The sequence below is a fragment of the Fomitopsis serialis genome (genome assembly GCF_022376445.1).
Source record: "Fomitopsis serialis strain Sig1Antser10 chromosome Unknown B0H18scaffold_97, whole genome shotgun sequence".
Lineage (NCBI taxonomy): Eukaryota > Fungi > Basidiomycota > Agaricomycetes > Polyporales > Fomitopsidaceae > Fomitopsis > Fomitopsis serialis.
In genome coordinates, this window is record NW_025955057.1 from 135,972 (window position 1) to 152,002 (window position 16,031).

General features: G+C 49.0%; 2 protein-coding genes across 2 annotated transcripts; both read right to left on the minus strand.

Annotated features, from left to right (window-relative positions):
* Positions 1-8,240: 8,240 nt before the first annotated feature.
* On the minus strand, positions 8,241-9,467 carry B0H18DRAFT_883403 (uncharacterized protein; the record flags this gene model as incomplete). Its single annotated transcript, XM_048040973.1, has 2 exons — positions 8,241-9,003; positions 9,193-9,467. Coding segments are annotated over 2 exons (1,038 nt in total), but the record flags the coding sequence as incomplete, so codon positions are not given.
* Positions 9,468-14,204: 4,737 nt separating this feature from the next.
* On the minus strand, positions 14,205-14,909 carry B0H18DRAFT_1123413 (uncharacterized protein; the record flags this gene model as incomplete). The annotated part of the gene is made up of 1 exon (XM_048034688.1): positions 14,205-14,909. The coding sequence occupies one exon, from the start codon at positions 14,907-14,909 to the stop codon at positions 14,205-14,207; it is 705 nt and encodes a 234-aa protein (XP_047888569.1).
* Between the last annotated feature and the right edge of the window lie 1,122 nt (positions 14,910-16,031).

Here is a 16,031-nt window from a genome sequence, read left to right on the forward strand (position 1 = left end):
AACCCGACACCCTAATCTTCCCCTTTCCCTACTGTACATACCCAAGCTCTCACTCCGGCGATGAGCCTATGCTCAGCCTGAATTCCGACAGACTTCTTTTGTACCTATTCTTAGCGCTAGTTTTTGTCTACATAGGGCTCGGCCCTCGCGGACAATAAAGAGAATCAAAAAAAAAGATTGCTCACATCCATATACAGCTGTCATCACCCGCGATAGGCAGTTGACCCACTAGGGGGTACATGACTGTAGTTAGCTCAAGGCTATGAGCAATAGGATTGAGTATATAGGAAAGTGTATGAATTGACTTTCCTGATATGGGAATGGACTTGTGTGCTGAACTAACACTCTTGGTTAGAATGTCCTGATAATTGACTATCACTCTTGGATAGTAAACTTGAATAAGATACTAACCTACTTTTTGGTTAGTTCTTGAGTCAGAGATAAGCAGAGTGTGTTATTGAGGGTAAGTGTGGGCAAGTAAACTGTCAGAGTATCAGTACTCTGGGGGAGATGGTGGTGGTTCTAGGTCAAGATGCACTTGGTCCAGGATAGGCAGGCATTGGCCTTATATAACCTGGACTGTGGGAATTTAGGACAATACATCTATGAGAACAATGGGATCCTACCTATTGTATTGAAATGAGTCCATCAAAAGAACAATGTACTTACTGGTTATTGACAAGGAACAAAAGAGAAATATTGTCTTGGTTTTATTCATTGTCCTATTGTTGTGCATTCATTCCCCAATCAGTCAGATCAAACACTGTTTGGCCATTGTCTACTTCAGAGAGCATGACAGCAAGAAAACCAACAAAGCAAATAAGAGGATGACAAAATCTATCTACATCCAGGATCACCCAACCCAACCTTTATGCACACACCTCTCCATCCATCATGTTGAATATCTTGACCTTGGAATTGACCACAGTTTCATCATCAAGGTTGTGGTGCATACTGCAGACATCATGTCAGTATCAAACATTTATCCCATTGTTTGTCTGTCTTGTAACCATTGTCAGGGACTGTGTGGAAGGGAAACTCGTCGCATGTCGGACTCGGTGCCATCGCGTCATGGCAATTACATACCCATATTTTCTCTTTTTCCGTTCATTGCTCACCCGTCTCTCCATCTTGCTGAACATGTTCTTGACAGACTCTTGTACGATACATTTCCCTACAATACTCTTGACTCTACTGGCACACCTGAGACAAACTGGAAGGCTGCGACACAGACCCGCTAGTAGGACAAGATGAGCACCGCAATGCCAAGTGCCGTACCTGCTGGGGGACCAGGTCGCGATAAGTAAATAGCACCGCGAGCGAGCTGCCAACCTCGTACCGAGACAAGGGTCCATCAGTCAACGCTGGAAGGGGACTCAAGGGATGTCCGTCGCCCAGGAGGGTGTTCATATGGCTGCTGTATGGTACCTTCCTATTTAGGCATCATTCCTTCCTGATCTGTCAAACACTCACACGTCGTGCTTCTTTCGAACCATCGCAAAACTCACCAATGTCTCTCTCTCACCTACTTTTTTATCCCTCTCACGCTTCCAAGATTCTAGAAACTCTTGCATGTATTTGTACTGGGCTGCGTCGCCCTGCTCTCCATCAAATTGAATCCCCATCTCTCTTGCTCTCTCTCACCTCGCTATCCTGACCTCGGCACTTAGACGTGACAACTGCGGTTGCAGGTGCAAAGCAAGTCGAGTTGCAAGTTGAGTAGTCCATGTCAAGTCGCATTCCGATACCAAGTAAGTGTTCCATTAGATTCGGCGGCCTAACTACTTTCTTCAGACCACCATCCGTCATCCTTCACCGAGCCCTCGTCCATCTTGACCTTCTGACCTCCCTGCTTCAGGACGAACACGTGTTGTGTGTGGTTTGCCGTCGCACGCATGCCTTCTCTCCGACAACTGGCAATTCCAAAAAGGATCATAGGCTGTTATGTTTAGTTCAACAGTTCAACAGGCCCTGAACACGCAGGCTGCCAAACTTTGGAGCCGAGTTTGAATGCCAGCCACAAGCTCATCAGTGACACTGTATTTGCTGTGCTGTGGCCTCCCAAGAGTGCAAAACCAATTGGGTATATTCCCAGTCACATGTATGATGTTGTAGAGCCTGTACATAGCATGCCTTCCCATACAGTCATATAGATATGGCACCATTCACAAAGCAAAATAAAATACACATACCTCTGTACACACTCATTCTTTCACATTGTTTGTGTTTCCTGTGGTGCTTAATCAATTACCTATGAATTGTGCGGACACTATGTAGTAACTGACCTGGAAATTTTGAATTACCTGTTGAGTCTGGGTTCAGAAAATGCAGACAAAAGAAGGAAATGTTGTGTAAGATTCTACCCACCTTGTACTACTTGCCACAACTAATAACTTGTAGCGGAGAGGGCCATGGCTGGCAGTACGATCCCATTGGTTTAGATACATGAGAGAAATTTCAATTTAGTAAGTAAGCTGCCATGTATTGTGCATCCTGTATAAATTGCTATATTCATAGGACACTGTCTGTAATGGTGAAGAACACAGACTCACACTAAGACTTGCACATGGAATCATCATTGCCTTTGCTGGATATTCCAGTAATGTCTACTCTCAATGGTCATGGTCTCATGTGTAAGTCCCATGAACACAAAAGGACATTTTATGATAACATGTAAAGGGGAAGTGTTGCAGCCAGTGAGAGGAATCCAAAATCATGTATTATTGACTAGAGATATAGAAAAGGACAGTTCTATATTTGCCTAGAAGTCCACTATAGCAGGGCCTCTTGCTTGTTGCTTAGTAAGCAATGTAAGTCTGTGCTATTGTCAGAGCAACAATGGCTTCCTTTGAGCCCAGTTGGTAGATAAATCACAGAATACACTGCAATATGAGTGACAGTAGACAATGCACAAATAGACATTAACAATACATGGTACAATCATTCCCTGCCCATCTAAGAGCTGCAATTTTACCACCACATACCAAGGTCATTGCATAAAAATAGGACCTGGTAATACATCAACTGATAATATGATGGTAGAAGTTAGACATGCTCCAGGAAATTATCATACAAGGGATTAAGGGATTAAAAACCAAGCATAACACCATCATACTGACAAGATGAGGGAAAGACATGCTTATATTGGCACAATAGAGTTGATTTCATCTTATTTTCTGCCATTTATCCAGCACTGCAGCAACCATGAAGGGCTGGGATATACTATGTATGGTAAGTCTGTATGTCCAGTTGCCTCACCTGTACAAGGTGAGTAGAACCATATATAATATTTCCTTGTTTTGACTGCATTCTCTGAGCCCAAACTCAACAGGTGATTCAAAATTTCCATGTTTAGGAGGTGAGCTACTACATATAGCAGGTTTCAAATGTCATATAGCCAAACAATTCATAGGTAATTGGTAAACATCACAGGAGACACAAACAATGTGACAGAATGAGTGAGTACAGAGGCATGTGTATTTTCTTTTGCTTCGTTAATGGCATTATTATCATTTCTGTCTATTGGGAGGCGTACTATGTACAGACCCTATGGCATCATATTATATATGTTACTGGGAATATTGACAATTGTTTATGCATTTGTGGGAAGCCACAGCACAGCAAACACAGTGTCACTAATGAGCTTGTGGCTGGCATTCAAACTCGGCCTCAGAGCTTGGCAGTCAGGGCCTATTGAACTATTGAACTAAACATAACAGCCTATGATCCTGTCTGGAGATCCCAGTCCCTGAGAATTCCAGGTAGTACTGACTTACAAGATGGACAAGACTCACTGAAAAAGTGGCTTGCATCAGGCTATACATGGAAAATATGGCACTATTACAGATTATCTGCCATATGGGAGCCTCAATAGTGAACCCAACATCAGGAAAACTGATAGGCTCAATATGGAGCCTTGATCTCAGTGCAGCCAGGCAATCATTGGGAGAGATGAGATCTCACAGCAATGGTTTATGGAGTACCGAGCTTGTGCGAGAGGCAACAGATCGGTAAAGAGATGAAGTCTCTATATGGAGATCACCTCTCTAGGGTATGCTCTCGAGATTAGCATTCTTGAGGACATACAATAGCAAGGCGGCCATTCCGCTCATGGTCAAAACCCAGGTCATATAATTTTTCTCATTTCGAGCACACAAGGCTGATTCACAGCACGAAAGTGGTATCATTGAGTGAGGTGACACTTTTCCCTACACACTAGCAATGCAGAGTAAGTACATCACGGCATCATTCCATGACTGTTGTGTATGCATAGTGAAGCAAAACTGATTCAGACTCTGATCCCGACGGAACATGACCATCTGTGTCAGAGTCCAGGGTGAACATTGTATGTGCATACAAAATAACAAACAGTCAGCCAGAAAATGACACTGGTCATTATGGCAGTATGTCTGAAGATATAGAAATCCTCAGACTTATGACCAGAGCATTGACCATTGAGAATAGGCATTTTGCATTACCAAACATATCACCAGAGATCACAAACTATTGTACACACATTACAAGCATACACAGTGTGAAAATCAAAGTGTACAAAGGAATGGAGACACAGAGAGCAGACACAGACACAGACATTGGACAGAAGACATAGCCACCACCAACTGCAGCTCATGGCATGCATACACCATTCCTCCAAGTGTTGAAGACATCATTCTGCTCCTCTCTTAGTCTGTGACTCCTTTATAGCATGTTACTGTCAACACAGATATATGTCAAAATACATGTATTTTGCTAAATCAGTTCAGTGGACATAGATATCTGTAGCTCAGGATCTATATTGAGTAGACATTGTCAATAAATGAGGGCACACATAGATTTTCCAGGTCATGTCGCAACTAAAACTGCTAAATTATGACTTCAGGGATCTGGCACAGGCATAGTCATGACTATCTAATGAAGAGCAAGAACCTGGAAATGATAATTTTGTGAACAACATCACAGTTGTTTCCTTTCATAGCAGCATGTAGTCTGCATCATTCTTGTAACCAGCCTAGACTTGATCTAATCAAATGTGTGGAAGAACACTGCCAGAGCATAATGACCACTTATATGTAACTCATTTGTGCTCCATTAAGTTTCTGGGAAGTTTGGGAATTCTTCTGAGCCTACAAGGAGGTGTTTTTGACCTCAGAATGTATACATTGCATATCTTTGACCACTTTGTCAGTGTCATGGCCCCATGTCATAGAGTATGTGGTTTGTAAACAACAGTCACATCAATGCTTTTGGAGGTAATGATGTTCAGAGTGCAACATTGCACCAGTACAGTTGCCGGCAAACAGTGATCTCCTCAGGCCCCAACTTCTCTAGGAGAAGTGGTGGAGGATGCTGGGTAGTGTTAGGCTTAGTGGTGATACAGACTAGTCAACATGAGCTGCCACTCAGGCTGTTGCTCACTTGACTCAGCAAGGTGTGAGCTGCCTATGCAACATAGGATGAACATGCTTTGCATCTTTGCAAATAAAAGAAAAAATGAGAACTTACTAGCTGCAGCAGATGATGGTACTGTAGCTGACCAATGTTGTTTGCAGTGTGACTCAAGCAGGTTGGTGGCGAGGGGAGTCACATTGACAACACAAGTTCTATCCAATGGGAGAGACTCCATATTGTGTGATCCCGATGGCTGTGACTCATGGTGAATGAGGCCCAGATTGTAAGGGTGCCCCACTCCTGAACCAGTAGATCTGAGGGGCTGTCGGTTGGGGCCAACAGCTGTTTGAACAGGCTGTGGTGGTGCAGGCTGATAACCTACCCCAAATGCCCACTGTGGGGCATTTGGGTAGGCTATCTGTTATGCCGGAGCCAATGTCCTTGATAGCTTGATGGACAAGATTGCTGCCTGAGTAACTGAGGGGACACAGAAAGAATACAACAGGTGAGTTGTTAGTGTATGCATACCTGAGGCTCATGTCATCCATGCTATGGTATCTTCCTAGGCTTTTGCAAAAGTTCAAGGATTGGGTTGAAACCAACTTCAAAAGGCACCGCAAAGGCCTCTGGGCGCACATGCTGCCTTCAATGATCCCGCAGCTCATTTGCATCAGAAATATTACGATCCCTGAGGTACGAAGGTATCGTTCTTATGATGGACCACCATGAAACGCCTTAGCGATTCCTCCGAAATGGCAGTTTGTTCCCACAGTGCACGTGACTTGCAGCCACCCCGATAAGCAGAGATAAGTAACTGTTAGTATGGGTTACTTATCTGAGTCTGAAATTTCAGACTCCCAGACGACGCGACTTGCACCAACAGGTACAAACAAATGCAGTGGTTAAGCGCTCTGTTATGGATATGAGGGCCATGAAACGCCTTAGCAGTTCCCCCAATAAGGAAACTGTTAAATCTGTCATGTGACTGTCTGCCTGGCAGCTCACTGCAAATGCTCACATATTGTAGACCACTAGTAGACCCAGCTAGTAACATCTAATTAGTACACATATATGCTCATCTGATAACCCTTCATTCAGAGAGTATATGGGGATTTTACGGAGTGCATACAGTGGCTGGCTAGGCCAGGAAATGCAAAACAAAAAAATGCACATGTGCCTGTGCCGATTCAAAGTACTTGGTTATGGCCAAAATATGGTATGTCTGTCAACTGTAATACATATATGTGTGGTTGAGATGCTAATAAGGATTATAACAGGCAGTCTGAGCACCTTTTGCCATAATATGGCCATTGTATACAATGTAATGGCAATCATTTGCAGCATAAAGCAAAGGTAGACTTGTCTTTGATGTGTCTATATATTTCATGGCTTTCCTGCATTTTTTCTGAGCCCCATATCAACTGATTTGTGCATGATTCCTATTTGGGAATGTCACATCCTCCATATGGTAATCATGCAGTGACTGGCTTTGTTTTTCATCTTGAGTGGCTGCTTACACTTGGCTGAAGCTCCATGCTCCAGATGTAACACTGTTGCTAATATCCACACTTGATATTGAATGGACCAGAAGGATTTGACTATGCTTTCTTGAGTTGCACAGGTTGCTAAATGAATCATGAACTGTAAATTCTTCATTGGACATAGTGTATGGTATCTGTGTGGATTACATATAAAGGTGTAGATGCACAAAATGCTTTTGTCAATGGATCATCAGCAGCAGAATTCATTGATGACAATGGATACTATGGTTTTGACACATACATCAAGTCATTCACCGTGATATCTTCCATATTGTACATGTAGATTCACCATGTACAATGAAGTTCTACTACAATATGCCATACTAGTTGCAAGGTATGAAGTTATAGAAATGAGCCATGTTGGTGAACAAATAACCCATACATCACTTTCTGTATAACTCACAGGGTAATTGACTTCAGTGATACTCTGGGCAACCCTACATTAGTTCATGGTCATAAAACACTTATGAGCCTGCACAACATGTAGAATATATCAAATCTGTAGTGTCTTGCCATGGAAAGCACTCATTGTATGGCTTAGATAGACAGACAATTATATGGGTATACAGTATTGAGTATTCTATGACTGATTTCATCACAGTATTTTCTATTACATTGGTTGTATAAAGTGACATAAGTGGGGCACTCACAGACACATGGATATGTGTGTCCTTTGCATTCAGTACAATGTAGTCAAGTTATCAGATTGTCAACCCATTCCCACCTACAAAGTGTTTGTGAGGGTTCATGAACAACTTAGAAGCATGCACAACACATTGTAATATGGAGCAAGTGTCCAATACCTGATTCAATCTGTTACATCCCATCCTGTTGTTATTATGTTACCATGTTAGTGACACTGTATTGTCATGTGAGTGACATGTGAGTGACATGTGAGTGACATGTGAGTGACATGTGAGTGACATGTGAGTGACATGGTGTTATCATGACTGTCACACTGTGTTATGACTTATGTCACACTGTTTGTATTGGAATTGACTCAGACTCAATGGCATATGCATGCCAGTGGATGCCATTGAGCTCATCCTTGTGCCCTCTTTGGGATCAAGTTATGATTATATTCAATGTCTTGCATACTACAGTACTTCTTTTTTCATATACTGATTGAGATTGACCTGATGTTCTATAGCTGTTGCCAATACAGATGTGGGGAGGAAAGTACATGCTCAGATAATTGCTTGGCCATTTTATGCCAGTGTGGCATCCATTAGCTTGTGAACAAGTATTCATTACATATGTGCCAGTCATCACATCTAAGTTCAAGAACAAGAAACAATACACAGTCTGTATCTAGTTGTTATCCCAACGCTTCACCTTGCACAAGGTATGCTCCACCATGATGACATCAAACTTGATGTCCCTCTTCACCTCCTCAGACAGTGCAGAGTCCAGATAGTTGTAGGCAAGTTTGAATGCCTGCACAACATCTTCTGGACTTGCACTGCCAGAGATCAGCTCCAGACGCTCCAAACCTGACCATGCACCTGCCTTCAACCCACTGACAAGACCTGCCATCTCATCCACCGTCGGCATCTCCACTTTGTCCACATAGACATAGTCAGATGCAAGCAAGGTAGCAATGAGCGGGCCGACCTGGGGAACGAGCTTCTGCGAAGTTTTCTTCTTCCTGGCAAGGAACTCCGCGCGCGCCTTCAGATAAGGAACCTTGGATTCAAAGACCATGCGGAAGTGTGACTCCACTGCAAAGTACTTCTCCGCTAAGTCCAGCCCACGTCCGCTGATGCGAGAGCCATACGCCATCTGGTTGCAGAGATAGAGGGGGTTGGAAATGCGAGGGTCGTCAGAGGACTGGCACTTAGCGACGAGGTTGTTGAAGGACTGCAAGTCCTGGAAGAAGGTGGGCTCTTCATGCGTAACGGCGCAGCTGAAGAGGATACCACGGATAATGAGAGTACTTGCAATCGCACCTTCCTTGTTGAAGTTGGCAGGATGGAAGGGGCCACTGGGTGACCTGGCTGCGCGACGACCTGCGGCAAGCTCACGGAACGGCAGACGCTTGTCCTGGTCATCAAGGCACCACACCTGAACAGCGCTGAGCTGCTTGCGCTCCTGCGCAGAAGGGCCATGCTCCAGGTAAGGGAGGATGCCGTAGCAGTCTGTGACAAAGTCCAACAGACGCTGAAGCCCGGGTGCGGCATTGGGCATGGATGGGGAAGAGGTGGAGAGAGATGAAGTCGATGGAGCACGTACTGCAAGGAACTTGCGCGCAAAGTGCGCATACGCACGCGCATCTGCAGAGTTGGGGTGCGCAATGACAGGAAGTGTAAGGAGGTCGAGGTGGAATGGGTCCAAATGCGCGCGCGTAATGGTGGAGCGGCGGTGGTCGGCAGCAGGGATAAGAGAGGCCTTGGGATACCTATACACATCCCAGACACCATCCAGAAGGAGTATGTCCGTAGAGCGGAACACAGTGAGCAAGTGTTGCACAAAGGTTGCCTGCAGAAGTGAGGAGGGACCAGCAGGGAAGTCAAGCCAGATGCGCAGAGTGGACTGAATGAAGCTGAAACCGTAGTAGTCATAGGAATGGAGCGATCAGGGCGTGGAACTGCAGTGGAGAGTGGAGGAAGAGAGGGAAGGAAGTGTGCGCGCTCCAGTGTGCGCACCCGACGGTCATGGTCGAAGAGCGCATGATAGGCATGATAAGTGAGACAAGCAAGCCAGTGCTGGGGTGGGAAAGGACACTGATCCCCGCCACAACGAGTAATCATGGACGCACAGTAGTTGATGGCAACAGAGTCCAGCCAACGCCACGCATAGTGCGACGCAAGCATGTTCTCTGAGCGTAGAACAGCCTGCTTCACACGCTGAACAGAGTCAGAGCGCGCAAAGCTACCACTGCCCAACCAGCACTAGGATGTTGTTCAGTAAAGCATGAGAACATGACATAGAACAACATGACTTACCTGCTTGAGCGCCAGCGCAAAGTCAATAGAACATACCAGACTAGAGTCATCACGCTCAAAAGCGTTCAACACTGTCTGGATCCCCTGACTGTAGGCAATGCCAAGGGATCCTGAGCCTGTAGCTAAGGCTGCAGCAGCATCATGGAAGATAGCCGCCATGGCGTTGAAGTTGTCTGCAGTGAAGAGTTGAAGCACCTTTGCATATGCTAAGTTCCGCTGTCAGTAAGCATTCTGCAGTCTGAATAATGAACTTACGCTTTACAGCTTGGATGTTTGATGTCTCTGGTGCATCTTCATGCTCAGAAGACGCCCTAGTTGCGTCTGCACCTGCAGAAAAGCAAGAGTGAATTAATGGGGATTTTATCGGAATTAATGCTCACCTTCTAAGTCTGGGACTTCAAGTGCAATAGGCGCTGCAGACAACAAGTCTGACATGAGCACCAGTTGCCCATCATCCATGCCATCATCTTCATTGTCGCTTCCATCAGCATAGTGTTCTGCAACCATACATTGAGTGTGTCAACAAGCAAAGACATGCTAAAACTAACGTCTAGCAGTGTGTGCACGCAAAGTCATACCTCCCCCACGCTGAACAGGCTGAGAGGAGCTACTGCCTGCAGCAGGAGATGGCCCAGCAGTAGCCTGAGCATGCACCTTCCTCCCCACACCTCGTCCTATAACAGCACCAGCTGTAGAACATAAGTTCAATCAGTACATGGAAAATCAGTGAAAAAGCGGAATAAATCGCAAAAAAGTGCCGAAAATCACAGAAAATCAGGAGAAAATGCGTACCATCCTCTTCAAGTTCCTGATCATTTCGACCTATGAGGAGTACATTAGATTTTAGTTGAACATATGAAAATTGCAGTACTCACGACGTTGTGAAGGTCTTTCACCTCCTAACTCCTCCTCCTCCTCCTCTGGCTCCTTGCGCTTCTTGTCCTTCTTGTTGTTCTTGTCCTTCACTTTCTGAGGCTTGACAGAGCACTCAGCAGCATCTGTCTGCACTCTAGACTGCTCTGTAAAGAATACATCAGTCAAACAAGAGAACAGAATACAAGACGACGTACTCTTAGCACCTGCACACGTCCAAATCAGTGCTAAGTCCAGAAGATGAACAAGAAAGCACATACGTCCAGGACGGCTGATAGGAGGTTGAACTCCCAGAGACTTGCGCAGCTCAACAATGTCACTCTGGTAGGTCACCCGAGGAGTCACCGCCGCATAGCGCAGTTGGTGCTCCTTCCACAACCGCCAGATCTTAGCGCGCTCAGCCATGACAGCCTCTGCACGCTCCTCCCCACCGGCTGGAGGCTCAAGGACAGCCTCAAGGCCAGTAGGTTGGAAGGTCATCACGTCGCCGCTCTCGTCGCGTGCAGAGAACGCTCTGAAGAACGACTCTGGGTCAATAGACGGGCTGATGCCCGTCTGACCAAAGGCAAAGCGCGCGAGGTCATAAAGCTTGCGAACAGTGAAATCACCCACAGACTGGCGATCACCAATGGCTAGACCATCCACAGCATAGCTGAGACGGTTGGAGTGGCAGCCACGGTCCTCATCAAAGCTGTAATATATCAGGTAAAAAGCGCAAAAAAAGACGAAAATAATCGGACTCACTCAGGGTTGTAAAGTTCAGGCCTACCTGGAGGCCACTATGCTCTCCGCCTGGGAGGGCTGCAAGAGCAAGCACAGACTGCCCCTTCATGATTTTCCCCATAGGGTACATCACATGGTTGAGGCGCAGAGCGTCACTCGCGATGGACTGATGCGGGTCAGAGACGTACGGGCTCATGCCACCGTGATAGTGTAGCCCAGAGAACAAGACCGTGAGCAGGTCTGCCCTCTCCGTCTCGACCTCAGCAAACTTGTCTGGAAGTTTCACGAAGGCATGTATCTCAGGAAAGAGGAAGATACCAGGGTGTATGCCTTCATGAAACTTCGAGAACACAGTCATGATAGACATCGCACCTGCAGAGTCCTGATCATCTTGGTGTAGACCACCAAAGGTGCCCAGAGACTTGTTCAGGTCACCAGCTCCTGTAGGACATAGTCAGAGACTTGAAAAAAGCGGAAAAAAGCGGAAAAAGAGTGAAAAAGCGTAAAAAAAAGCGAAAAAGGACTTGCCTTTGAGCAGCTCACTAAGTTTCTCAGGTGGAGAAATGTTCAGCTGGCTACCGCTGAAGCAGACATTGTCTGTCGTGCCCGGGCGGAAGTACCCGAGCAGCTTCGCAATGTTCTCCAGCATACCGTACAGCTCAGGCTGGATCTCACGCAAGACGTGCGTACCGAGTCCACCACCAAGCTGAAAGTACAAGTCAGTAACACACATGTATGCGCAAGATGTACTTACACGTGTGAGCTCACGGCGTATGAGAACATCCTCACCATCCTCATCAGAGAACAGTTTGCTCTCGACACAGGGCGTCAGGATACCATTCTGCCTCTGCTGCGACTGAGCAATGGCGTAGACACGACCATCTTTGCGGTGATCCTTCAAGCCCTTGTCAAGGACAAGGCGCTCGAAGGCAGTACCATTCACCCACTTGCTGTGCACATCTCGGGTGGGAGGTGCGCGCAGCAAGTTGTCAGCATCAGCCGGCCCAATGATCCGGTCACGAACAGCTAAGTAGCCATCCACATACTCCGTGGGCATGTCCCTGCATAGGACAATCAGCATGCAGAGGAAGGATGCACTGAATTCACTCACTGCTGTGGGTAGATGTACGTGCGCAGCACATCCTGGTCTGGCGTTATGTTTGACTCGCTGTCAACGTAGACAGGCCGCGCAATGACCGAGTCACGTGCTTGAAGCGCAAACCAGCCTTAAAAGGCGTCAATGGCGCTAATCATACCTAAACAAACTCACTTACCTTCTTCCAACGCCGCCTGCTCAGTTACCTTAGGTGTGACCCAGTCGCTAGGCTTCCTCATGCCGATGGCCCTCGCACCCTCCTCGCTATTGTCCACCAGCACGAGGTAGCAACGCGGATGGGTCATACCACGCACACCCGGGCACTCAGGGTGGTCATCATAGCGGAAAAGAGGGGGTGCAGACTCAGGGCGGTCAGGTAGGGGCTCCCAACGCTCTACCAGCCCCAAAATCACGCTGGCAGGTATGCCAAACAGATAGGCCTTGGAATAGCTGCCCATGGAGGTGTTCACAGGGCATCAGGGAATATTTTCGGGATTTACTCACTATTTTTCAACCCCATTCTCATCTCTGAACTCTCCAGGGAAACCCGGGGGCAGGCCAGGCTGGGACTGGCATGAAAAGGGGCAATCAGTGGGTATTCAGCCTGTTTAGGGCCCAAAACAGGTTAGAGATGCACTTACCATGGGTTTTCAGGTTGAATTTGGGATGGATGGCACAGGGGGAGGGCTACACAGCCAGAGGTTTCGGAGGAGATGAGGGAAAACAGAGAAGTCCAACATCGCAGAGGGCAGCCGCCCACTCGAGCGAGCGTAAGCGCCCGTGTGCCGCGGCGGAGTCGTCGACAGGCCGGAATTCCGGCCTGTCGACGACTCCGGTCGCTCAAAAAGGGTTCGGACCTCGAACCCGCTACCATAAACGGACGCGTGCCTGTCCGTATATGGCTAGGCGCCCGCTCGGCATGGCGGACTCGAGCTGAGTCCGAACATGTGGCTGAGGGCGCTCGAGCGATCCTCCTCGAGCACCCTCAGCCAAGTCCATCGCGTCCAACGACGCGCATCGAACGGCCCGCAGAGAGGCGGAAGGGAGTGGGAGGGGCTAAAGGAAATAAAGAGGTGAGTGACACACTTACTGACCTTCGACAAATACTGACCATCCAAAGTTGTCTTCTACTCGACGCCTGCCCACCCACTCGACGTCCATTGACCGGTCCCGCGCCCGCTACCAATGCGTCATGCACGGTACAGGTTGCGCGAGGCTCTCCCATGCTGGGAGAGGCCTACGCGACCGGTTCCGTGCGCAGGCGCGTCGGTCCGAGCTCGCTCGGTCGACTTCCGTCCACCGAGCCACACACACACCCCAGGACCCCTTCCCGAGCCGCCAGGCCGCGCGTCATGCACGGTTCCGGTCGCGGCATGCTCTCCCATGCTGGGAGAGTCCTACGCGACCGGATCCGTGCGCAGGCGCGTCGGTCCGAGCTCGCTGGGTGGAATTCTGTCCACCCAGCGCCCAGCCCCACCTACTCGACCTCGACACGCCCGTCCCGCGCCCGTTTGCGGTGCGGAACGGTTGCGTCGGGCTCTCCCATGCTGGGAGAGCCCAGCGCGACCGTTTCCCGTGAAACGGTCGCGGGTCTGAGCTCGCTGGGTGGACTTCTGTCCACCCAGCGCCCAGCCCCACCTACTCGACCTCGACACGCCCGTCCCGCGCCCGTTTGCGGTGCGGAACGGGTGCGTCGGACTCTCCCATGCTGGGAGAGTCCAGCACAACCGTTTCCCGTGAAACGGTCGCGGGTCCGAGCACGCTGGGTGGACTTCTGTCCACCCAGCGCCCAGTCCCACCCACTGCATCTCGCCCCGCCCGTCCCGCGCCCGTTTGCGGTGCGGAACGGTTGCGTCGGGCTCTCCCATGCTGGGAGAGCCCAGCGCGACCGTTTCCCGTGAAACGGTCGCGGGTCTGAGCTCGCTGGGTGGACTTCTGTCCACCCAGCGCCCAGCCCCACCTACTCGACCTCGCGCCGCCCGTCCCGCGCCCGTTTGCGGTGCGGAACGGTTGCGTCGGGCTCTCCCATGCTGGGAGAGCCCAGCGCGACCGTTTCCCGTGAAACGGTCGCGGGTCTGAGCTCGCTGGGTGGACTTCTGTCCACCCAGCACCCGCCCACCTACTCGACCTCAACCGCCCGTCCCGCGCCCGTTTGCGGTGCGGAACGGTGCGTCGGCTCTCCCATGCTGGGAGAGTCCAGCGCAACCGTTTCCCGTGAAACGGTCGCGGTCCGAGCTCGCTGGTGGACTTCTGTCCACCCAGCGCCCGTCCCACCCACTGCATCTCGCCCCGCCCGTCCCGCACCCGTTTGCGGTGCGGAACGGTTGCGTCGGGCTCTCCCATGCTGGGAGAGCCCAGCGCGACCGTTTCCCGTGAAACGGTCGCGGGTCTGAGCTCGCTGGGTGGACTTCTGTCCACCCAGGGCCCAGCTGACCTCCTTGACCTCAACCCGCCCGTCCCGCGCCCGTTTGTGGTGTGGAACGGTTGTGTCGGGCTCTCCCATGCTGGGAGAGCCCAGCGCGACCGTTTCCCGCGAAACAGCCACTGGTTCAGGCGTCTGGGTGGGCTTCTGTCCACCCAGGGTGCTCAGCACGGGCCAAGTCGTGCCAGGCCCCGTCCCGCGCCCGTTTGCGGTGCCGCATGGTCATGTTGTGCTCTCCCATGCTGGGAGAGCCCAGCACGACCATTTCCCGCGAAACAGCCGCGGTTTGGTTGCTCTCAGTGGACTTCTGTCCACCCAGGCCCAGCCCACCTCCTCAACCTCAACCTGCCCATCCCGCGCCCGTTTGTGGTGTGGAACGGTTGTGTAGGGCTCTCCATGCTGGGAGAGCCCAGCGCGACCGTTTCCGCCAAAGTGGTCACAGGTTCCAGTGTATGGGTGGTCATCGTCCACCCAGGCCCCAGCCCACCTCCTTACCTCGACCCGCCCGTCCGCGTGTGTTTGCGGTGCGGAACGGTTATGTCTGAATCAATCAAATTTTCATTTATCAATTTCATATTGGTCTTGTGCTGGCCTCAATGTACTAATCAAATGACTGTACTGCTAAAAGTAAGTATTGAGTAATTCATTGTAGACTTGCTTATGAATATACTGTACAGTATGCTTGACTGTATATGTCTATATTGTCTGACATCTCCGCATAGTGCAACTTATCATGTATCCTTATCAGCTAGCTACATGATGAGTCATAGTAAAGAGCACGTGTCACATGTGCCCTGATGCCAAGCCTCTTTTCTTGTCACATATAGTGGGCATTGGCGATTGCAATTCCTCATTCCCAACCCCCATGTTTGTCTTATTCCTCTCCATCTTTCTTCTGGAATGCTGGCCCTTGCAACAGTCCCAGCCTAGACAGACTATTTGCATGTTGCCATGGGCATGCAGGTAGCCTTGCTAGGCTGGTTGACACAATGTATGTATGTATTTGAGTATAATACATTGACCTACTCTGATATAGGTTGCTG